At 44.6% G+C, this 25,129-nt stretch overlaps 1 protein-coding gene and 1 pseudogene across 8 annotated transcripts; one reads left to right on the forward strand and one right to left on the reverse strand.

Annotated features, from left to right (window-relative positions):
- Positions 1–2,166: 2,166 nt before the first annotated feature.
- On the forward strand, positions 2,167–2,371 carry LOC115644212 (annotated as a pseudogene).
- A 7,962-nt stretch (positions 2,372–10,333) lies between these two features.
- On the reverse strand, positions 10,334–24,089 carry LOC115644208. 8 transcript variants are annotated; one of them, XR_003998452.1, is made up of 6 exons: positions 24,017–24,069; positions 23,871–23,925; positions 23,736–23,789; positions 23,347–23,445; positions 10,723–10,862; positions 10,334–10,374 (listed from the first exon to the last, which is right to left on the reverse strand). XR_003998452.1 is itself a non-coding variant. In XM_030548321.1 (5 exons), exons 1-5 carry the CDS (start codon positions 24,032–24,034, stop codon positions 10,840–10,842), a joined length of 249 nt encoding a protein of 82 aa, XP_030404181.1. In that variant the 5' UTR covers positions 24,035–24,069; the 3' UTR covers positions 10,526–10,839. The 8 variants fall into 8 exon arrangements, 3 of the variants coding, with proteins under 3 accessions (XP_030404181.1, XP_030404182.1, XP_030404179.1); XR_003998453.1 differs by lacking the exon at positions 23,347–23,445; XM_030548321.1 differs by lacking the exon at positions 10,334–10,374 and having other exon boundaries at positions 10,526–10,862.
- Positions 24,090–25,129: the final 1,040 nt, after the last annotated feature.

Below are 25,129 nucleotides of genomic sequence, written 5' to 3' on the forward strand. Positions count from 1 at the left end.
TCTGGGGAGAATCTTCTGGTTAAAGAAAGCAGGAAGAATTTTACTGTAAGAATGCCCCTTTCGGAGCAGACTTGTTCAAGTTGTGGAAATCAGGTTGGAAGCTCTTGTCCCTCTTTACAATAAACACTTCTTATGTTTTCTCGGGGTCTAATGTGTTGGTGAGGCTATGTGAGGTTCTCTGTCTTGCTAGAGGATTGTTGAAGGAGCTGGGATCCTTTTTTTCTGCAGCGAGTCTTTTCAACCGTTAGTATGAGGGATGAAGGCTTTCCGGGCTGTTGGTTGATTCTTTGCAGAGACAGAGGCAGAGAGGGCGCTGTTTAAAGCTGCTCCCGTGTATCAGGTCAGGTTAGCTGCAGCTCACCGGAACCCTGAGGATCTGAGGTGAGCTACTCTGTAGCAAAGGCAGACCAAGCAGCAGGTAGAATGCCGGCTGGCACCCCGGCTGCCAGATAGAATCTCAATGACCGAGAGACTTTTTCCGTTGGACCGTATGAACTGGGGCCGTAAGCTCACTGAAAGTTAAATCTCACCAAATGAGGGGTCAATCCAGCCTCATCATCGTATCCACTCGTTATACTCCACACCTGAACATAGCCGTCATATGAACAATTTACCCTCCTATCTCAGTGCCTGTCCGTTGACCCGTTAACCTTGTACTCCCAATCGGGGCTATTGCAGATTGATGTATTGTATTCCTCGCGCCACCTGATCTTCAGCCCAGTGTTGCACCCCCTCAGTAATCTGTAACGTTATTCCCTGACCACCAGAAAGGTCTACACCTAAACTCTCTAGCGTACACTTCCCCACCCCCCTCTTTTCTTCAGACATCATCTTAGTGAAATCCGGGGCTGTCGGGGACCTCAGGAGGTCCAACCCCCTGCTCAGCACAGGACTGATCCCCCACTAAAGCCCCACCTGCTCCCCTCTTGGGTTGAACTCGCAACCCTGGGTTTAACAGGCCCATGCGCAAGCCCCTGAGCTATTCCTCCTGCCCCGCCCCGCTACGTTGACACTTGTTCGAGATCCCGGCTCCTGCTCCTTTGCAAGGGGCGTGCGTCTGCTCCGGGTTTTAAGCCTGCTAACCCAGCGGGGGGCCTATTGCCCTCTGGCTTCCCGCCCGGCTCCCTGTGCCATGCGCCTGGGCGCAGGGCCATCCTTTTGATTTAGGCAGCCCTAGGCGGGATTGTTAAACTGGTGCCCCTGTGCCTGTCTTGCTCTTAGCAACACAAACATAAGCTTACACTATTGGAAAGCTTGACACACGCATGTTATTAAAACCAGTTTAACGTGGTTCGGCACACTGGAATGCGGATGGACTAGCACTAAAGGAGTAGCACGCTAGAAAAAATTCTGGTTTGACAGAAGGATGCAAATAATGTAATTTTTTTCATTTGTCAACATTTGATAGGAAATTGATAGGCAGGGGTCTTGAAAGAAGGATTTGTTTTTAATTAAAAGCAATCTTTCTGGCTTGTTTTGGCTGCAAAATCAGGAATAATGTCATCGGTTGACAAAGACAAAGTGATGTCTTGTTCGATTGCAAGAAACGCAAGACCAGTCAGGTGTTCCTGACTCCTTGTAGAGCGGAGATAGTTTTTAATGAGTTTTAGTTTGGAGAACCTCCATTCTCCTGATGCTACTGTGACAGGAATTGTCGGCAGAAGAGGAGTGGCAGTGTACACCTGAGGATATATGTCAACACGTTTGCTGGTATGAGTAAACCGTACAATGTCCATCATCGATGTTGCATGTGGCAACACGCATGACAGTATACGCAATTCTTCATACAGTTCAAGTCCATTTAAATCAAAACGATAGCCGTGCTTCAGGAGGCTTTCTAGTTCGGGGGTCCCCAGCGCGGTGCCCGTGGGTGCCATGGCGCCCGCAGGGGCCTCTCAGTGCACCTGCGTACTGGCCGGTGGACGAGCATCCGCCCAAATGCCGCCGAAATTCGGCGGCGACGCCTCTGTATGACGCCGCTTATTATTTTAACAGAATTGTGTGTCAGGAGTTCTTGCTTTGAATCCTTCCACTGGAGTCATTTTCGGGAAGGGCGCCTCACTTAGAGTTACCTAGTTATGGTGTTCGTTGCGTGGCTGAGAGCTCGTCACGGTTAGGTAGAAAGCGTTGGGGGCAGGGGGTGTGCGCGTGGCGCAGAGCATCGGCATCGCTTCTCGGCTCTCTGTGAGCTAAGATCAAGTGTAGAAACTGTTCTTATCAGTTTAATTCTGTTTAATGGACACTTGCACACCCCTGTCCTGAGGATGGAATCTTCTGCAGCTATATTTGAAAAGATTGATGCTGCTTTAGAGATTTATTCTTCTTCTGAGACTGCTTTGCATACTGCACGATCCTGCCCGAGCGCCTATACCGCTACTTCCTGGAAGTATTCGCTGACAAGCCCAGGAACGACGTGCAGCGCCCAGAGTGCCTTCAGCTGCTGCCCCACATCACCAATGCAGATGGCCTAGAGGCTGATTTCACGCCCAAAGAGGTGATGGCCAGGCTCTCCAGGACCAAAAATACTGCGCCCGGAAAAGACGGCATCCCCTACAGCCTCCTCAAAAAGCGGGACCCCGGCTGCCATGTGCTCTCCGGCATCTTTGGCCGGCCACCCACCTCCTGGAAGAAGGCCATGACGGTCCTCATCTACAAGAAGGGTGAGCGAGACGACCCCAGCAACTGGAGACCCATCTCCCTCTGCTCCACAATGTACAAGCTATACGCCAGCTGCCTGGCAGCCAGAATCACGGAGTGGGCGACGACCGGGAGCCATCAGCCCGGCCCAGAAGGGCTTCATGCCATCAGAGGGGTGCTATGAGCACAACTTCCTGCTCCAGTCCGTCCTCCAGACGACCAGGAGGGCCCACAACCAGTGCGCAATAGCGTGGCTGGATCTGGCCAACGCCTTCGGGTCCATCCCCCACCATCACATCTTCAGCACCCTACGGGAGTTCGGGATGCCGGAGACCTTTCTCCGCCTGATCCGGGAACTCTACAAGGGCTGCAGCACCACCATCCGTTCGGTAGAAGGCGAAACCGCCGAGATCCCGATCCGCAGCGGCGTGAAGCAGGGCTGCCCCCTCAGCCCGATCATCTTCAGCCTCGCCATGGAGCCGCTCCTGCGGGCAATCTCCGACGGCGCCGACGGCTTCGACCTACACGGCGAGAGAGTGAACGTGTTGGCCTACGCAGATGACCTAGTCCTGATCGCGGACGACCCCGAGAGGCTCCAGGGCATGCTCAACACCATCGGGAGAGTCGCAGAGTGGACGGGACTCCGCTTTAACGCCAAAAAGTGCGCGTCCCTCCATGTCAACTGCAGCAAGAAGAACTCGGTGCAGGCTACGCACTTCCTCATCCAGGGTGAATCCGTCGTCCCCCTGGCCGAGGGGCAGGCGTACCAACACCTCGGCACGCCGACGGGCTTCCGTGTCCGGCAGACCCCCGAGGACACCATCCAGGAAATCCTGCAGGACGCCGCCAGGATCGACGTTTCCCTGCTGGCTCCGTGGCAGAAAATCGATGCCCTCAACACGTTCCTGATCCCCCGCATCGCCTTCGTCCTGAGAGGATCCGCCGTGGCAAAGGTGCCCCTCAACAAGGCGGACAACGTCATCCGGCAACTGGTGAAGAAGTGGCTGTCCCTGCCCCAGAGAGCAAGCAACGAGCTGGTCTATATCGCTCACCGGCACGGTGGCGCCAACGTCCCCCGCATGGGAGACCTCTGCGATATCGCGGTCGTCACACACGCCTTTCGCCTCCTGACGTGCCCGGACGCCGTGGTAAAGAACGTCGCGACGACCGCCCTGCGCATCGCCACCGCAAAGCGAATCGACAGAGCTGCCTCTGGCCAAGATATGGCCACCTTTCTGAGCGGCTCCATGGACGGTGACTTCGCCCGAGACAGAGGCGACATAGCCTCACTGTGGACCCGTGCCCGCAATGCCACGCGCCGACTGGGGAAACGACTAGGCTGCCGCTGGGTATGGAACGAGGACCGACGGGAGCTAGGAGTCCTGATACCACGGACGGAGACGGAGGACACCGTCATCAGCCCTGGAGCCAGAGGCACGCTGGAGAGGTCACTGAAGGCCGCCGTACGCGCGCTCTACTTGGGCACGCTGAAGAAAAAACCAGACCAGGGCAAGGTTTTCGAGGTCACCAGCAAGTGGGACTCCAGCAACCACTTCCTCCACTCAGGCAGCTTCATCCGCTTCGCTGACTGGCGCTTCATACACCACGCCCGACTAAACTGCGTCCCGCTCAACGGAGCCGTCCGCCACGGGAACCGAGACAAGCGCTGCAGGAAGTGCGGGTACGCCATGGAGACCCTGCCCCACGTCCTGTGCAGCTGCAAGCCCCACGCCAGAGCCTGGCAGCTGCGTCACAACGCCATCCAGGACCGTCTGGTAAAGGCCATCGCTCCGCACCTGGGAGAAAAAGTCACCAACCGCACCGTCCCTGGCACCGACAGCCCACTGCGCCCAGACATCGTCGTCACGGACGAGGCTCAAAAAAAGATCATCCTCGTTGATGTGACGGTTCCTTTCGAGAACAGGACCCTGGCTTTCCGCGAGGCCCGAGCCCGAAAGCTCGAAAAATACACCCCCTTGGCGGACACTCTGCGGTCAAAGGGCTACGAGGTCTATACGGACGCTCTGATTGTTGGGGCCCTGGGCGCCTGGGACCCTTGTAATGAACGCGTGCTTCGGGCCTGTGGGGTAGGCCGTCGCTACGCGCAGCTCATGAGACGCCTGATGGTCTCGGACACTATCAGATGGTCCAGAGACATCTACACGGAGCACGTCACCGGTCACCGCCAATACCAGGAGTAAGCGGGCGTGACTCCGTGCTCCCGAAGGGGGGAGGAGATTTTCACACTCCCCCGTTGGACTCTATCCCCTGAGCCCTGAACCCACCAAACCAAACTCCACTATGTGAGGGTCGCCCTATCCTCATCACCCAGCTCGCTCCTTTATTCCCACGACTGTCTGTAACCTATTTGTATGAGCGATGTACCCTCACTGCCTCCCGACTGTCTCTTGATCTCACCCACCGTTCACCCCGCATTGGGGACATGACAGACTGTATATGGTATATGCTGCCCAATACCAAAATACTGACCCCTCCCCCATAGTCTGTATGATATCCCCGATGAAACAATAACTGCTGCTTTAAACTCTCTGTATCGTTTATTTTCAAATATTCACTAATAAACATTAAATCTGTTCTTATCAGTTTAATTCTGTTTAATGGACACTTGCACACCCGTGTCCTGATGATGGAATCTCCTGCAGCTATATTTGAGAAGATTGATGCTGGTCTGGAGATTTATTCTTCTTCTGAGACTACTTTGCATACTGATGCAGCTGATTTGCATATGCACTGTTCTGATGCTACTTTGGAAGAAAATTCTCATTCTCTTTCTTCTACAGACACACTACCGCGGACAGCTGCTGCTCCTGCGCACTCCAGTACTAGGAAAACCCAGCAGAAGCCTGCTCCAAAGACCCAGGCCACCAGCAAGGATGGCAACACCAGAAGCCAGCGGAAAAAAACCCCGTTGGACACCTCCTCTGGAAAAATCAGCAGCAGAAAACCAGCTCTTCGAGACCCCACTTCCAGGAGGAAGGAGATGACTACAGCTTCCCTGAGGAGGGGCACCAGAAGAACCTCACCCGCTCCTCCCGTCCAGGATACTGAACACCGGCCTACTGCTCCTGAAACGGACAATGCTGGAGGAGTCCCCCCGAGGATCCAGACCCAGGATGCTAATCGTCCCCCCGCTGGGAAGGATGCTTCTGGAGGAGCCCCCCCATCGACCAAGGACCAGGACTCTGATGGCCCCCCCGCTGGGAAGGATGCTGCCGGAGGAGCCCCCGCAACAACTGAGGACCAAGACGCTGCTCACAGCCCCACCTGGAGGGTAGACCAGCAGCTGCAAGGAGCCTACCTGTCTATACACCTACCCTGGGAAGACTCGTCTGCGGAGCACCAGCAGCTGCAGAGAGACTACCCCCCGCTGCCGGAGGAGGAGACCCCCACTAACCAACTGCTGCCCGGGTCGAGTAAGTGCCCCACTACACCCCAGCCCCTGTCCCCCTGGGAGGACCCCCGCCCAGCCCCGCTACGGGGGGATCCCTGCCCTGAGCCGCTGCTGCGGGCGCTACCTGGGGATTCGCATGGCGTGGAGATGCCGAGGAGTCCCTGCCCCACGCGGTTGCTGCCAACGGGGAGTCTCCACCTTCCGCCCCAACGGTGCAGCGGGCGGCTGCTGCCCGAGCCGCCGGGGAATCCCGGCCCGACTCTCTGCCTGCCGCTGCTCGGGCGACCCGAGGGATCCTGCAGCGCGCCGCCGGGGTCGCCCAGCGGCTCCTGTCCTGCGGCCATATCGCCGCTCCCAGGGGGGCCCCGCGGCATGCCCCGTCTGCCGGTCACCGAGCCGCCGGGGGACTCCTGCCCCGCTCCCCGGCCGCTGCCGCCAGAGCTGCCGGTGAACTCGGGCCTTGCGCCCGGGCTGCCTCTCTCTGGGCAGCCCGGCGAACCCCGTGGCGCGCTCCTGCTGCCGATGTTTGGGGTGCCGGGGGGCCCATGCCCTGCGCCCCAGCTGCTCCCTCCCAAGCTGCTGGGAGACCCCGACCCCGCACCTCACCTGCTGCTGCCTGAGCAGCCCGGGGAGCCCCGTGGCACGCAAAGACGAAATGCCAAAGCATTTGAAAAAATCTCCAGGCTATGACAGATAGAGGCCACAACAGGGACTCAACACAGTGCTGTGTGACAAGCATCACGGAAAGCCAAAGAATCAAATGGACCCTCATGGAGGGAGGGAGGGGGGACTGAGGACTCCAGCTTTCCCACAGTTCCTGCTGTCTCCGAAAAGTATTTGCATTCTTGGTTGAGCTCCCAATGCCTGAAGGGTCAAAAACATGTTGCCAGTGGTTCAGGGACTATGTCATAAATTTACCCCTCCTTCCCCCCCCCAAAGAAAAGGGAAAAAATTATTTCTTGCCTCTTTTCAATGTCACCGTATGTCTACTGGATGCTGCTGGTAGACGGGGTGCTGCAGCGCTAAACAGCAGCATCCTCTCCCTTCTCCTCCCTGGTGGCAGATGGTATGGTACATTATGACTGATAGCTGTCCTCATCATCAACCTGTGAGTGCTCCTGGCTGGCTGGCTTCAGTGAGGTCGGCTGGGGGCACCCGGGCAAAAATGGGAATGACTCCCAGTCATTCCCTTCTTTAAGCTTTGTGTCCTGGAGATTCAGTTCTGGCAGGTGATGCAATAGGGCTGGTAACCATCCTCATCATAGCAGCTGGAGGCTGAGCTCCTCTTCCCCCCCCTTCATGACTAATGGAGATTCTGGACTATCATAGCAGCAGGAGCCTGTGCTCCTCTCCTCCCCGACCCTTTAATGAGTAATGAAGACGTTCTGCCTGGAATATCATAGCAGCTGGAGTCTGCCTCCCCCTCATTTTATCTCACTAAAAAGTCAGTCTTTCTTATTCCTGCATTCTTTATTACTTCACCACACAAATGGGGGGATAACTGCCACGGTAGCCCAGGAGGGGTGTGGGAGGAGGGAAGCAATGGGTGGGGTTGTTGCAGGGGCACCCCCTGGAATGGCATGCAGCTCATCATTTCTGCGGGATATCTGGGGCTCTGACCCGGAGCAGCTGTGCTCTCTAGTAGACTTACCCCATATTCTAGGCAGGACTGACTCTATTTTTAGACAAAACATAAAGAAGGGAATGACCTGGGAAGTCATTCCCATTTTTGTCCATGCGCCCCCGGCCGACCTCAGCGAGGCCAGCCAGGAGCACCCATGACAGTAGCAGATGGTACAATATGACTGGTAATCATCATCACCAATTTCCAAAGCAGCAGACAGTGCAATAGGGCTGGTAACCGTCTCTTTAACCTTGCAAAGGCGAATGCTGCTGTGTAGCACTGCAGTACCGCGTCTGTCAGCAGCATTCGGTACACATACGGTGACAGTGAAAAAAGGCTAAACAGGCTCCATGGTTACCATGCTATGGCATCTGCCAGGGCAATGCAGGGAAAAAGGGCGTGAAATGATTGTCTGCCGTTGCTTTCATGGAGGGAGGAATGAGTGATGACATTTACCCAGAATTACCCGCTACACCGTTTTTGCTCCATCATGCATTGTGATCTCAACCCAGAATTCCAATGGGGGGGCAGACTGCGGGAACTATGGGATAACTATGGGATAGCTACCCACAGTGCAACGCTCTGGAAATTGACGCTAGCCTCAGTACATGGACGCACACCGCCAAATTAATGTGCTTAGTGTGGCCGCGTGCACTTGACTTTATACAATCTGTTTTAAAAAAACGGTTTCTGTAAAATCGGAATAATCCCGTAGTGTAGACATTCCCTCAGACAAGAGACACAGGGAGGTTTTGCTGTTCACGGATCTGTGCAAAGGAAATTGTGTCTCTGTGTGAAATTGAGGAGGGAAATGAAATGTCCACATGGTGGCCCAGTGCCCTAAGGAATGTGGGCGATGGACTCTGGCTGAGAAACGATTTAACAGGAATTTGTATCAATGTATTGCCCCGATTAAAAGCTATGGCTGTCAGGCGCCACTATTGTTAGTACTTGAACCTGCGTGGAGACACCCGAGTGGGTGTCAAGTACATTACCTTAACGAGGGGTAGTTGATTATTTTGTCAAGTTCCAAATTTTTTGGTCAAGGCCTAGTCACTGTCTAGATGGCAGAGAAAATAATACACTGATGATAATAAGAAGTATATAGAAATATTTTTCAGTCACTATGGGCATATCTATGATGATTGTTTCATGTTTCATTCTTTATATCTGACACAACCACTAATTTTCCCTTTAGTCTTGCAATTTACCAAGGGTAAAACTAAACATCTCTTCAAATACAAGGGAGTGTTTGTGTTCATTCCTGCGAGCTACACAGGGGCTTGATGTAGCTGCTTTCAATCCTGCGGCTTTGCTGGGATAAGTAACATTTCAGGGTGTCACTGAACTGAAGGAGGGAGATCATTTTTTGACAGGTTACGCCTCCTCTTAAAGGTATTTGTCTGGCTGGCAGCCCTGGTTCCCAGGCCTCTCCTGAAGGAAGAGAGTTTCTGTGCAAAATACCAAAACTTTTAACAGAGAGGAGGGAAAGGCCATGGCCACATGATGGGGCCAGTATGTACCACAACATGGTTCTTTTATGGGGGGTGACTCTGAAAACTGACTGATCTCCACTCCCTTGGATTTGAAGAGATGTTTAGTTTTGCACTTGGGAACCTGTAAGGCTGAAGCAATTTTATGGATGGTGACAAGTAGTAATAAGCTCGATAGTATTCATCACCATGCAATTTTGACAGGTTTCCACGCCCCTTTTAGGGCTTATGTCCCGCCTTCCCACCCCCCGTTTTGGTTGGCGCTGTCGGCCATTTTGAAAAAATGTGTGTGTGTGTTTGACTAGGGGAAGTGTATTAAATATCAGGGTGGATTAAGAGAAAAGTTAAATAATATTGAAAACTAGGTTTATAAAGGGAATTTACTACGGCAAAACCTGTTTGTTAAGTACAGGATAAAAAAGCATTGAATCTATTCAATACCAATGTAGGTTAAGAAAAAAACATTATAAACTAAGTTTAAAAGGATAATTAAGTGAAGCAAAACCTGGTTAAAAAAAATTAACCAAGGCAAATCCTGTTTGGGGTGCCCTGGGTAAAAAAGTGAATAAAAAGGAATTTACTACGGCAAAACCTGTTTGTTAAGTACAGGATAAAAAAGCATTGAATCTATTCAATACCAATGTAGGTTAAGAAAAAAACATTATAAACTAAGTTTAAAAGGATAATTAAGTGAAGCAAAACCTGGTTAAAAAAAATTAACCAAGGCAAATCCTGTTTGGGGTGCCCTGGGTAAAAAAGTGAATAAAAAGGGATTGAAACTATTGAATGCCAACATAGGTTAAAAAAAGCTTTTTAATATTATTAAGTAATATTAAAAAAATACAGCTAGGTTTAAAAGGGGAATTGACTGAAGCAAAACCTGTTAAGTAAGCACATGGCCAAAAACTATAAAGGGGTACTAAGAAAAAGGCTTTTAAAAACATTAAAAACTAGGTTTAAAAGAAAATGTACTAAGGCAGTGTAATAAAAGTGAATAAAACGTATTAAAACTAGTCAATACCAATGTAGGTTAAGAAAAAACGAGGTTTAAAAGGAAAATTGACAAAGAGAAAGCCTGTTCGGTAAGCACAGGGTAAAAACTCTATAAAAAAGTGGCTAAGAAAAATACAATAAAGCTCAGGGTAAAATTAAAAAATGTTTACCTTTGCAGTCTTTTTGTAAAACGAGGCAGCTTTTCTGGTTTAACCCTAGTAAATAAAACACATTAAAACTAGTTAATGCCAATGCAGGTTAAGAAAAAACGAGTTTTAAAAGGAAAATTGACCAAGGCAAAGCCTGTTTGGTAAGCCCGGGGTAAAAAAGCATTCAATATCAGTGTAGATTAAGAAAAAAGAGCAAAGATAGAGAGCACGCGGCGGAATCAGAATGAGACAGAGAGAGAAGCAGGCAGAGTCTGTTTAGTAAGCACAGGGTAAAATAGCATTCAGAATCAGGGCGGGTTACAAGACAAGAAAAGCGAGGAGAGAGTCCGCTTTGCAAAGAGCAAAGATAGAGAGCACAGGGTAGGATTAAAGAGAAAGAGAGAGAATTGTTACCTTTGCCCGTCTTTCTGTAGAATGAGGGAGATTTCCTGCTTCTGACACTCTCCGGCTTGTTATCACCGCTTTTGGATCGGCCCAACCAGAGGTGGTTTTACAACAGCGTCATAGAATTCATTTTCCTGAACCAACCAATCCTAGTGTTTCAAGAGTTTAAGCAAGAGCCTTTTAAAAACCGGTTATTTTCTACCAATTAGCATGTGTTTTTGTGTATAAAAACACGTGATTTTGCGAGCGGGTTTTTCAACACAGAGAAACTAAACACAAAGGCATGTCCCTGTACAAAACACCTACAGAAGCCAAGAAGCCGGAATTGCCCCTGGGTGCGCCAGACCGTGTTCAGAAAAGAAGGCTCCTTTACAGTTGTTTTGCCAACGAGAAAGGGTTGTTGTCGAGCCCTGTGTTTTATTCTGAAAGAGAACTGAAAAAAGAGGAGCCACAGCCGTTTGTAAAAAATCAAGTGCGAAAAAATTTGTTGTCAGATTTGGAAAAAACAGAATTAAAGGCAGAAGTAAATCTTTTTTTTTTTGTAACAAATTACAAAATGTTCTATAAAAATAAAGGGTTAAATCTTTTTGTTTTTATAGGGGGGAATGGAAGAAGAGCCTATATATGAGGACATGGCAACCGAGGAACAGCCGCAGGATAGCGATGTTGAAAACCAACCGATAGACCCCGAGTTGTGGAAAGATGGCGATATTGTTATGGTATAAGCTTTATTAGTTGTAAAAAAAAAAATTATTGTATTTACACTTTTAAAAAATGACTTTTGATTTTTAACAGATAACCAAGCCTGGGCCGTACAAGATTACTGCTTTGGTGTGTAACAAACTGCCAACAGTTGCAGAGATAGAAACACCCGAGGAGGTAAAGACAGCTTAACTTATTTGAAATATATATATATATATATATATATATGTGCATGACACTAATTAAGCGTTAATATACGGTTGGTTTAATAATAGGCTGCTGAAACTATGATTGACGAAGGTGATTCAGAAACAAAGAACACAAACGGGGTGTCAATGGTAAAACCCAAAGAACATGACAAGGTAAAAGTTACTTAAATAATTTAAAAAATATATAAATATAAACATATATAAGAGTGGTAAAATAAAACTATATGTTTTGTGTTTAATAACAGGAAGATGATATGGGGTTCAACGGTGCGTCAGTCGAGGATGATGGTAATTCAGAATCAGACGAGGGTACGACCGAGGTAGCACAAATAAACTCTAGGCTTTTTTATTTTAAAATTTTTGCATCAAAAAACTTAAAATATGTTTTTACAATGTTTTTAACAGACATCTTCAGAGGATGAAAAGAGGCGGCCTCTAAGCAGAACAGCCGTAATATGTACCTGTTGTTTTTGTGTGAAGCAAGATGTTAAAAAAAAGTATGTAAAAAGTGAAGAGAGTGACCAGAAAAGCGGTGAAGAAAAAGAGGATGCAGTTATGGTTGATATTGTTAGAGCTGTTGTAGTAAAAGCCTTTTACCACTGTTTGAAAAAAACAACTTTGGAAAACTGTGCAGCCTGCGCTGTAAATAAGTCCAACCCTTTTAGTCACCCTTTTATCTTTTGGGATCGCTCAGAAGTATTTTACCAGCTTAGACGTATTTCTTCTAAACTGAACGCGGCCCAGCTGGTAAATGTAATTATAGCTGAAGGCTACAAACTGAAAAAGCTTAACATAACCACTGAAACTATAACCAAAGTTGTTAAAATGATTAGGGAGGTTGGAAAATCATCTGACCCGGTGGCCTTGCTGGTAGACCTGTCAAAAGAGGTGGCCCCCTATATTGGCCGAGCGGTGTGTAGCAGGGTTCGCCAAATGGATTATAAAACTTTTTACATGCAAGATTGTGACCTTAGAGGCTCAAAAAATATATATTAATTAAAATGCATTGTTAAAAAAAACTGTATCACAGTTTTTATATTATTTTGCTTAACCATTAAAAATGTATGTAATTGTATCGTATATTACTTTACTGCCGCTTTAAAAGTAAAATGTGTATAAACGTTGTTGTGTTAAATAAAAACAAAAGCAGAAACAAACTTTTGTGTATACAGTGTTTTAAAGCAAGACAGGGTAAGCATGGCAAAGCTGCTAAAGAAAATTTATTACTCACCCGAAAAAGTTGGTAGTTTTGGGGGCATAACACCCTTATTTCAGGCCGCTAAATAACACCGTAAAAGCTTAAGCAAAAAGCAGGTTTCTGCTTGGCTTGCGGATCAAGATGCTTACGCTTTACATAAACCTGCAAGGCTTAAATTTAAAAGAAATAAAACAGTGGTGTCTAATGTGGATACGCAATGGCAGGCAGATTTGATTGATATGGCAGGCAGATTTGGTTGATATGGCAGCCTATTCTAAAGACAATGACAACCGTAAATATATTTTAACAGTGATAGATATTTTGTCTAAATACGCCTGGGTGGTAACCCTAAAAAATAAAACAGGAAAAGAGGTGGCAGAGGCGTTTAAAGCTATTTTTTCAAAGGGGCGCGTGCCTCAAAAATTACAAACAGACCGAGGAAAAGAGTTTTTAAACAAAGCTTTAAAAAAATTGTTTAAGCAATATGGAGTACACCATTTTGTTACCAATAACGAAGTTAAAGCGGGAATTGTGGAGAGGTTTAACAGAACTTTAAAATAAAAAATGTGGAGGTATTTTACCGCCCGTAACACCTTTCGCTACATTGATGTGCTGCAGGCCTTCATAGACGGTTACAACAGAAGTTATCACAGAACTATCAGAGGGCGCCCAATTGACGTGACACAAGCTAATGCGCTAAGCGTGTGGAAAACCGTCTACGGGGGTAGTTTTAAAATAAAGAGGCAACGTGTGGTTTTTAAAAAAGGGGATCACGTAAGAGTATCTAAAACGAAGGGCACTTTTGAAAAGGGCTATCAGCAAACCTTTACCGATGAAATATTTATCGTGTCAGGGGTTTTATTAAGAGGACAAAGACCGGTGTATGCATTACAAGATTATGAAGGGGAGGAAGTTGTGGGGTCTTTTTATCCTGAAGAATTACAAAAAGTAAACCCTAACCAGGACTGCCTTTACAAGGTAGAAAAAAATTTAAAAAAAAAAGGTTGGGGAAGAAACAAATATTTCTTTGTAAAATGGAAAGGTTGGCCTAAAAAATTTAATAGTTGGGTTAAAGCGTCTCAAGTGCAGGACCTTTAATAAAAAAATGACTGAACAAAGTTTTTACATGACATTACCAAGCAACGCCTCAGCGGGGGCTTTTCCTCAAAATACTAGTTCCAATTTTACAATACAACTAGCCAAGCCTTTAAATTTAATAGGGCGGTGGGATGTCGCTTTATCGGAAATTCATTATTGTCACTCTTGGAACACGCTTCTTTTCGATACAGCATTTACGTTAGCATCGGAAAAAAAATTCGAACCTACTACATGGTTGCCGGCTATTATTCGAGCATTCACCATTTAATAGAAGTCATCAACAAGAATATAGACAAAGATGCTGAAAAACCAAATGCCTACGTTATTTACAACCCTGTGACTAGAAGGGTTCAGCTAAAACCAAACGATGGAAAGTACTTTTTTTCCACAGGTGGTAAATTGGCAACAATACTGGGAATGCTTTCAAATCATCCATGTAGGATTGCACCGTACCCCGCAGACATTACGGGGGGTTTTAACTCTTTATACGTGTACACCGACATAGTGGAACCTCAGTTAGTGGGGGACTACTATGTGCCGCTGTTGCGCTGCGTTCCCATCCACGGTAGCAACAACGAATTTGTTACAATAACGTATGACAAACCGCATTACGTCCCCGTAAGTAAGCAGCACATCGGAACCATTACTATTGAAATAAAGACGGATCAAAATAAACACGTTTCATTTAGTTTTGGAAAGGTAATTGTTAAACTACATTTGCGGCCCCAAAAAGCTGAAGAATGGTAACTATGAAAAACTACGGGGACCCCTTTTTGTATAGAAACTACTATAAGGCCCAGGCTGGCTATGGCTTACCAGGATATCAAGGATTACCCGTTATGTACGGGGCAGGTTTAGGAGGAATATTTCGCAGCCTTTTTAGAAAAGCCGTGCCACTTTTAAAAAGAGGTTTTGACATTATTAAACCCCACATGAAAACAGCCGCGAAAAATATAACCAGAGACGTCGTAAACCACGTGTCTAGCGCAGTTATAAACAAAATAGGAGCACAGGAAGGTTCCGGTTTAGTGGTAATGAGAAGAAAAAGAGCAGCGTTGCGCCAGCCCTTTAAAGGCCCACCTAGACCCTTAAAAAAAAAAAAGCTGTGAGAAGAGGTCTTAGCCATATACCAAAAAGGCATCCTAAGAAGAGGAAGCGTCGCGTTACCCGCGATAAAAGGGATATATTTTAAAATGGCTTTTATTCATTGTGGCTCTGACGAATGCACCAAATCGGAGCTGGATTTATTTCAAATAGCCCCCACACAAACCAGTATTGAAAATAGCTTTTATGTAGAGGTGCCTCCTTTGGCCGCTTTAACGGTAAACGCCCCTCTTGAATTTTTTATTTCGGGACATGGGGATCATTACTTAGACCTTAACAACACGCTGCTGTACGTGTGCTGCAAGGTGATAAAAGAAGACGGATCAGACATTGATGATGATGCCCCGGTGGCCCTAACAAACTACCCCATCGCCACTCTTTTTAACCAGCTGGATGTTACTTTAGGCGATCGTCTTATTAGCCAGAGCAACAATTGTTACCCTTACAGAGCCTTAATAGAGCTAATTTTAAACTACAGCCACGACACCCTCGCTACTCAGTTTTCGACAGGCGGATTTTATAAAGACACGGCAGGGGGCCACGAAAGCACCCTTTTGGTCGGCCAGGCCAATGAGGGGTTTATACGCAGGGCCGAACTAACGACCGGCAGCAGGAAGCTGGATTTGTTGGGACCTTTACACAGCGATTTGTTTTTTCAAGAAAAACTACTGCTAAACGGCGTGGATTTAAAAATCAAACTAACACGTAGCAAAGATTTTTTTGCCTCATGAGCGGCACTGCCAACGAGAATTATAAAGTACACATTATTTCGGCGTCCCTGTTTGTAAAACGTGTAAAAGTAACCCTGGGGGTTCGTTTGGGGCACGCTGAAGCTTTAATGACCGCCAACGCTAAGTATCCCGTAGACCGGGTAAGCAAAAAGGTGTTTAGCATACCGGCCGGCAGTCGTGTCAGTAACCAGGAAAACCTTTTTTGGGGGCAGCTACCCAAGCAGCTAGTAATCGGTTTTATAGATAACGACGCCTTCAGCGGCAGCTAGGTTAAAAACCCTTTTAACTTTAAACATTATAACATTAATTTTGTGGCCTTGTATGTGGATGGCGAACAGGTGCCAGCAAAACCCCTACAACCCGATTTTGAAAATGGAAACTGCGTGAGGGAGTACATGCAGCTCGTGCAGGCTACTGGAAAATATGTAAAAGATGGATAGCTCTTAATTAACCGCGATGAATTTGCCCGGGGCTATACGCTGTACGCCTTTGATTTGACCCCGGATCAGGAGTGCGCCGACCATTATTCTTTAATTAAAACTGGAAACCTGAGAGCGGAAATTCGGTTTGCAACGGCTTTGCCCTCTACGGTTAACATGATAGTGTATGGGGTTTTTGATAACATGCTCGAAGTAAATCATAGAGGAAACGTTCTCTTTGACTATATGTAATCATGAACACTGTGCAGCTATGAGATATTTTATCAAAGGACCCTTCTTTTTTAGATGTTTTTTCTAGCGATTTGCTTCCGAAAAGTTTTGTGTCCGGAAGGCCTTTGGGGCTTATTGTTAACACCCACCCCCATAAGTTACCTGGGGAACATTGGCTGGCCCTTTATTTACCGAAACGTGGGCCCGGCGAGTTTTTTGACTCCTACGGTTTTTCCCCAGACAGTAACTTTTTCCCTAAGTCTATTATGACTTTTTTAAACCGTAACTGTGATAAGGTTGTGTTTCATCAGAGACAACTACAGGACCCCATAGCTGTAACCTGCGGTTATCATTGCTTTTTTTAAAAAAAACAACGTAATAAGGGTTTATCTTTTGATTGTATTTTAAAATTGTACTCCGATGATTTACCAGAAAATGACTGCTTGGTGGTGCGATTTGTAAAAGGAAAAAGACCCGGCATGCCCAGACCTGTTTTAAGCATGTTTCAACATGTTCAAACGTGTTTATCTTGTCTTGTGTTTAAAGAGGTGCATCAATAAAACAAAATTTTTAATTTTGTTTACGTCTTTTATTTTACATTGTTAACCAGTCGATTTTTCGTTTTTTAACAGGGACGCTTTTAAAAGGGGCGGTGTTACTTGTGGCCTTGACCGGCTTTAGCCCTATTTTTAGACGCTCTAAAAATTGTTTATTGGTAACATGCCTTACGACGGTCGTAGGCACGTTTAGCTCTGCCAAGGCTTTCATAAAAACATGCCATCCTTTAGGAATCCTCTTGTTAGCGAAATAATAAGAGCTGGTTACCCCCCTGACTAAATCAAGCATGTGAGACCCCTCAATTGCCTTCCCCCGGTACACAAAACGGCCGTTATCAGCCCAAGAAGACACATCTTTACATTGTTTAAGCTTATTTAACAATATTTCAGCTTTTTTTTTATAGCGAGAATTTACCCCCTCCAACACCTCCTGAATAACAAAGTCCGATACATCCCCCTGAACGTTAGGAGGTTGAAGCTCCTCTTGCTCTTGCTCTTGCTCAGGGGGAAAAAAAAGGTTTATTTTAGTCTTTTCCATTTCACCACGCTTGGCCAATACCAGGTATCTTTGCAGGACCGCCTCGTAAAGTTTAGCCTTTTCGTAGTCGGATAAACCGGTTCTTTGAAGAATGTCTTTCATTTCTGAATCCAATTGGCGAGTGGTTGTGGTTCTGATATTTTCTTCACCGCTAGAAGCCCGCTTTATTTGTTCTAACTGGTGGCTAGGAACAAGGTACATTTTTTTGGCATGTTCCATTATCTGTTAATTAAAAGGCTTGACAGCAGGGGGAGTGCAAAGCTTAACAAAGGGCCAATAAAGCAACTGGTTTGTTTTACAATAACCTTTTTTCTTTTTAGGGATAGCTTTTTATCGCTTAGCTTTTTAATAATTTTTCGGTTTTTTTTAAGGATGCTTATTTGTCGAGGTTTTAGAGGAATGTTTCCTTTTAAAGTGTTAAGCGCTATTTCTGAGATGGCCGCTACTAGGTCGTCAGACGCCGTACAGAGAATAGCCTTTCTTTGAGGCGGCTTGGCTTTGATAAGAAATTTTAAAAGAGCCAGGTTTTTTTGCACATGGTAAGACATGTTTGTTAGGGTGGTGATTTTTTTTAAAATGGAGGATTAATAAAAAATAACTATTTTTATGGTTTTTTTTAAAGGTGTATGCACAGGGCCAGTCTGGGGGGAAAAGACCTGTTCTTAACCTGAGGTTTTCGGGCGTTGAACCGTTTAAATCCACCAGCAGATACCCGTAGGGGTTTTTGGTAGCGTCCTCAAAAGCCTCCAAAAAAAATTGTGTTTTACCAGGGTACATTTGCCGGGCCAAAGTGGTGACTTGTAGTTTATCGCGGGGGGTTTAAAAAAGAACCATATATTTAGTATTTAAATTAATTGTACGGTTTTTTTTCCCTGACAAAACATATTTTGCACAATGTACATAATACTTAAGTTTTTGTGGTGTATGTATTTTGTAAAGGCTTTTTCAATTTCACCACTTTCAGAAGCAGACTCCATTAAATCATCTATAATAACCATATTCACTTTATTACTAGGAAATAAATGTTCATCATTAAAAGTATTAGGTAAACCTTCCAAAAATGTAATACATGAAAATTTTTGCAGTAACTCTGTATACAGCGGTTGCCAACAGCTATAACACCACACAATATTTTCAGGCATACATGATAACAGTTTATGACCATTTTCTAACAACTGTTTTATAAAATATGATTTTCCAGAATTTGAGGGCCCACAAAGCAAACAGGAAAAGGAATGAACAAACTGAACGTGGTTTTTCATAATAATTAATACCCATACCGCAAAGTTTTAAAAGCCTCCTCGAGGGCTCTTTTGTCGTAAATGACTTTTTGGGTTTTTTTTAGAGTTCTTGTTTCTATTAACCAGTGTTTTTTTACCCTTACGATTCCTGGCTGCTGTATTACGATTTCTTTTGGGTCCTCTCCCGCCGGGTAATCCCAGACGAGTTCTTTTAAGCTTTCAAAATTAATTTTTTCACTGTTTCCTGAGTTAAGTGTGATTCCTTTTAATTTCATAGAGGTTTTACCGCTGGACAGTTTGTACCCGTATGTTTTAGGTCCCGCGGACACAAACTCCACAATGTGTTCATCTGGGGGTATTTCGCTAGTTAAATCTCCTAAATAATCCCCTAGGGGTGGATTCCACTCCCCTTCTTTACTTACAAAAATTACAGAATCCGTATCATGATAAAGACACCGCTGCTGTAAAAGATCTAACAAGTGGTAGAGCTCTAACCGAGCATAAGCGGTGGTAAAGCACGCTATAAACATGTTAGTGTTGCTGGAATGGGTACAGTGTTCTTTTGCGTACTTCCAAGACACTACGGCTGTATCATCATCGATAAACTCGCACGATGACACATCGTAATAAGGTACAAAAACATACTTAAAGAGCTCGTCCGGGTCCGTTACTATACTAGTGTTAGTCAAATTTGTTCACTGACCAAATTTTCCCCACAAGGAATTTAAAAACAGCTTTGAAATTTGTCTTTTTGCGGGGTTTACCTTAATTTTGTTTAGACGCAGACACACACCTTCTTTTTCACGGTACTCTTTAACGTACTGTTCTTTTTTAAGCTTGTCCGTACACCAGTGAGGAAACCCCGAGGACTCTTGTTTTTGTCTTAGGTGTGTTTTAATATAGTCTGAAAACAGGGCATCTGAAGAGTGGTTAAAATGCCAGACTTCATAAATTTCAGCGATTTTGTACCCTTTGTTTAAAGCCTACACCAACTGTATTGTGCACCAAGTCCCTGTTAAAGCCCTCTCCTCCTGACTGTGCCCGCAGGGATCCTTTTGTTTAGTTTCTGCACAAAGGGCGCACAGGGGAAACATTAGTTTACCATCAACCCTGTATGGTAACACGGGAAAATACAAACCTCTTGGAGGGTACACTTTAACCTTGGCTATGCCAAAGTACTGGCCGATATCCCCAAAACCCTCATACACAATAACGGGATGTCCCACAGGGTACTGTTTAGTTTTGTTAACAAATGGGTAGAGGCTGGTAAAATCGTAGTAATGAACCTGCTCCCCGGGCTGCGGTTTGTAATAAAGGCAAATGGCGTTTGTTCTACCACCGTAAAGGGCGTCTCTAGGAACCAAAGGCTGTGGCAGCTTTTTTTCTCGTAAAAAATTTTCCACCCGGTTATCGTTTGCTAGCATGGCCTGCCACTCGTGTTCCCACACGGTCCTTACCTCAAACCCCTGGCTTTTTAAAAATTCAGCCTTAATAATGGTTCGGTTGTACAGCTGTCGGTAGGTTGCCTTAAGCCACGGGTTGTAATCATTTTCGCAATAGCAAATGGGGCACCCGTGAAAAAAACACCCGTTAAATTCAAAGGCCGTGGGTTTACCAGCTATAATGGCGTAACCGTCCAAAAAATAGGACCCAGTTTTAAACCCGCCACCCTGCAAAGCGTGTTGAATGTAAATATTTTCAGTGTGGGTTACGTACATCAACCACTGAATGGCCGGCGTGGAATATCTCTTCTGCTGTTTGTGGTAATTGTCTAACGGCAAAAGCGCTATGGTTTGCGGCTTTAAAAAATTAAACCGGTACATGGCCATGCAAATCGAGGCCAATGTGAGGTGCTGAAAGGGTTCTGTACACTTAGTAACCACTTCCTCATTATCCTTTCCGGGGTTTTTAACAATTTGCTTTTCTGTCATTTTTATAACTTCGTTTCTGAACTGGTCGCAAGCGTCTCGCAAAATTTCAACATCTTTTTGACAATAATAGCGTAGTTCTTTTTGAAGATCAAAGCTGTTTTGGCGATTGTGCTGGTACCAGTTTAAAAATTCTTTTTTTTCTTCAGGCATCATGTAGTCTACTCCAAAGTACTCTATTTCGGGCATAGGTCCCACATAGTTCTGATTTTTAACGGTGTTAAAAAAGTGCGGAAAGTACCCCTTCGCTTCCTCAAACCCCATAGCTTTGGGTAACTTGCTAAGTTTCATGGGGAGAAAATTTAAAGAATCTATAAATTTAATGGCTAAGTTTACCACCGTCACGCAAATAAGTTTTCCCCCTTGCGTTACGGTGCTAACAGCCATTTTTTCTTTAATTAACTGCCTCAGAATAAAATAACTATCGTAACCTTTAGCGTTATGAGCAATAAAAGTGTATCCCTTAAAGCGCTTGTCTACAAAGGTTAAAACAAACTCGCTAATGCATTCTTCCCCCTTAAATTCCCAGCTAGTTTCTTTATTTAAATGCAAAGCATAAACATAATTTGGCACGTGTACCCCCGTTTCCTGCATACATTCAAAATCATAAAACACATAATCCTTTCCCTCTTCTGGAGACCAAATATTACGCATATAACACTCGTGACCCTCTATGTTGTCGGTTTTTTGATGGCACTGGGGACACTTTTTGCTTCTACACTGGTGATTTTTAACCATGTAGAAGCCGCATTTATCGCAAAAAATTCTGTTTTTACAATCAACTTTACCGCTGGTCGCCAAAGCGCTGTGCCTTTCTAAACAGTCGTCAGACCTGCAAAACAGCTTACAGCTGGGGCATCTTTTTTTTTCACCGGCCACTTCGAGGCACTCGGCGCTATTACACGTACGGCAGTGGTTTTTACAGGCGTGCTGGTGTTTGTGGCTATAGGGAGCGTAACAGTAGTTGCACAAATACGGGGCGCCTATAAAGGCTTTAATATTTAAAGTACCGTAAAAATGTTTGTTATGTAACAAAACAAAAACAGTTTGGGAACGCTGTACACCCCCCGTAGTAAAAAAACACCAATTTCCATTTTCATAATACATAACGGTAAAAGCTACCCCCAAGAGCTCTTCGAAAGAGCTCACGTCTGTCAAGCTAATCATTTTTTGGTCCGAAAACCCCAACTCCTGATGAAGGTGTTTGGCCCCCTCTAACAGCTGGGCATCTGTAAGTTTTTTATCTGATAAAAGACCCAGCCCGCTACCGGCAAAACATAAGTTGTTACCCTGATTATTTAAATCAATTAAATGTTTTCTTTTTTTTTCAATAATTTTACTGTACGTAATAGTTTTTAGGGGTCTTACAGACCCAACTCCACCAAGCCTGTTTCTAAAAATTGTAACAACCAGGCGTAAAGTTCCGGACCCCACAATCTCTGCATTACTTTGCAACACATTAACGATGTTATTTAAAAAATCTATGGCATTTAAATTTTCCCAAGGCCTCCGTAAAGAAAAGAGCGGGTGATTTAGCCCCGGGGCATCTAAGCGTAGCTGTACAAAATCTTCAGGACCCACCTGATTATTAATATCATCTAGCAAATTTTGAATAGCAATGTCGATGGCCGCCATGGCTTCTGTGAACCCCGTTACTCTGTCCAAATTAGCAAAACGAAATTCCTGAAAATATTCATATGCGTTAAACTCTCTTCGGGGTCTTATCCAGTGTCTTACATGCTCCAAATACACCTGTGGTGGTGTATCAGGAGCGGGGGAATCTGGACCTTCAGAAGAAGAAGAAGGGGTGGGAGGGTCTATTTCCCTTTCTTGGTTGGGGGGTTGTTTTTTTAAAATAGCTTTGGATTTTTTTATTCTTTTTGCCAAAAGCCTTCTTAACATTTTAGATTTTTTCCATTTTTTTTCCAACCCCTTTTTACATTTTTAGGTTTCATGTGTAGTCACCCTCTTCCTTCCCCCTTTAACGCGCTTTCCACCTTTTCAATTATTGCCCGGGTGTCTGCTATTTTTTGGTCTAAAACAACCCTTTCTTCTGGAAAATTTTGTTTTTGAAATACCTCAAGAATTAGCTTTGAAAACTTTTTATCTATTAAACGCTTTAAAGATGAACAAACACTAAACAGCTCGTTACAAGCAGCGACTGATGCGGCCAACCCTACAGGAAAATTGTTATTTGTAGCAAGGGCTTTGCGGGTTCCGAGAGCTTGGGGGTTAACTTCTTCACCCTGCTCGAACCCACCCCTAGACACGGTTCCTTCTACAGAGTTGTTTATTTTTAAAGCTGATTGGGTCGGGGAGGCATAGGTCTGTTGAAAACGAGGGGCTTTACCGCCTCCGCCTCGCTTACCATGGTTTTTGAAAGTTGTAGAGGTAGCTTTGGGCGGTTCAAAAGCGGGGGGTCTGAGCCCCTTTCTCCCCGCCCTGAAAACGGATGCTGTTTTAGGTGTAGACTTTTTGGCCTTTTTTAATGCCGGCTGGTTTTGTTCAATAAGGGATTTAGACGTACAGGGCTGTTCAAAATTGGTGTGCTTAATACCCTTGCTTCCGACTGCAGCTGCCTCAGAGGGAAATTTTTTGCCTCTCTTTAAAGGTTGCGGGCTTTGGGCAATAAGGGATTTGGACGTGCAGGGCTGTTCAAAATCGGTGTGCTTAATACCCTTGCTTCCAACTGCAGCTGCCTCAGAGGGAAATTTCTTGGCCCCTTTAAGCGCTCTTCCCTTCAACATTTCTTCTTGAGGAATAACACTTGATAAGTCTGCCGATACACATAAAGAATGTTTTTTAGCACGAGGTTTGTTTTTTTTTACTAACAACAACAAACATGTTCCCCAAATATATATATTTTAAAAACCGCGTTTAGGTATAATGTACAAAATAAAGCGCTCTTTTAGTTTACACCCCCCTTGGGGCTGTACAACGGCAGCTTTTGTACAGTAAAACCTTTAAGGGTTTTTTTCCCTAACAATAACAAACAAACCCCTAAAATGCACACTATTTCCAACGTCAATTTTAAAAAAAACCACATATTTAAAAAACAGTTCACACCTTCGTCTGTAATTTCAGGAAAACCTATTGGGTGGTTTTGACTTCCATCTTGTTCTAAATTAAAAAAATAAAAATTTTTAAAACCTTCTTTTCTTAAAAATAAATTATACTTCTGTAGCATATTAATTGGCTTACCAAAATTTAAAGCTTCTAGCACAGCATCTGGAATGTCAAGAAAAATGTTCTCGTCCTATTTAAAAGAAAAAATGTTGGCTTTTAACTAAGCATAACGCTGTTATAATATCTTGGCGGCCCATACAAATTATAGTAAGGTTTCTTACCATGTTGTTGCTCCCCATAACGGTAGAAGTCTTGTATTAGCAATATTTCTTTAACAGCCTTGTTCAGTTTTTTCTCCCCCTATTTATAGGTTTAAACCTGCTTTTTTAAAAAAAAAGGTTTTGCCCCCCACACCCAAAAATAATATTTAGAAAGGCTTTTCTTTAAAAAAACAGGGTGTGTAAAGGGCACTTTTCTAGGAAAAAAGGCGGGTGTAGTTTTGGGGGGTGCCAAATACTTTAGCTTTAATGGCTAACAATGTTATTTTTTATAGTAAATGTGTTTAAACAGTTAATAAAAAGCCTTTGTAAATGGTAATATACCTATTTACAGCTTTGTAACCAAAAAGTTTTTAAAAACTGCAACCTGTATTTTTTAAATTTGTTATATGGCCTTGGTTTTTAAAACAAAACTGCTAATTTAAAAATAAACCACCTTAAACTTTTACAAAACTTATTTTACATTGTTAGTAAGTTAAAAAAATAGGTATTACTTTAAAAACACATTTTAAAACGGTATATAGTTTTTGTTACAGGTTTTAAAAAAAAGCTGAAGGCTCTGGCTGTTTAGATAAGGGCGGAGGGGTGGGTGGGAGGGGGTGTGGGGGGCTGTGGCTGTCTTAGTCGGTTTTTTAAAAAAGGCAGGAAAGGTTTTTGGCTACACACTTTAGCTTTTAAACTTTAATGGTTAAAAAGCTTAGTTTTAATAGTAAGTAAGTTAGTATGCTTTTTAATACCTGATTTGGCTATTTTTTGCTTTAAAAGAAGACCTTCTTATGTTTTGTTCTTTTTATTTTTAATTTACTGACTTACAGAGGCTGTTTTTGCTAACAGCCGCTCTGCAGCAAAAGCCTGCTGTTTTTACTTTAAAATGGTTCGCATTAGCCTAAAATTAAAAAAAAAACAAACCTTTTTTTGTTACAACACGTTAGTTTTATAGCCCTAAACTGTTTTTGCACACTTACGTGTTATTAAAACACCTATGCCTAAATAAAGGCTATGGGTCTGCAGGTTTCCTTTTCACTTTTATTTGTTAAATAGTAAAAAAAGCAATCTTTTCTCTAATCCACTAACTCACAAAAACTGCTTAGCTAACAGGCGCTTTGCTTCTTTGTC

The sequence above is a fragment of the Gopherus evgoodei genome, unplaced genomic scaffold (genome assembly GCF_007399415.2).
Source record: "Gopherus evgoodei ecotype Sinaloan lineage unplaced genomic scaffold, rGopEvg1_v1.p scaffold_97_arrow_ctg1, whole genome shotgun sequence".
NCBI classification, from domain to species: Eukaryota; Metazoa; Chordata; order Testudines; family Testudinidae; genus Gopherus; species Gopherus evgoodei.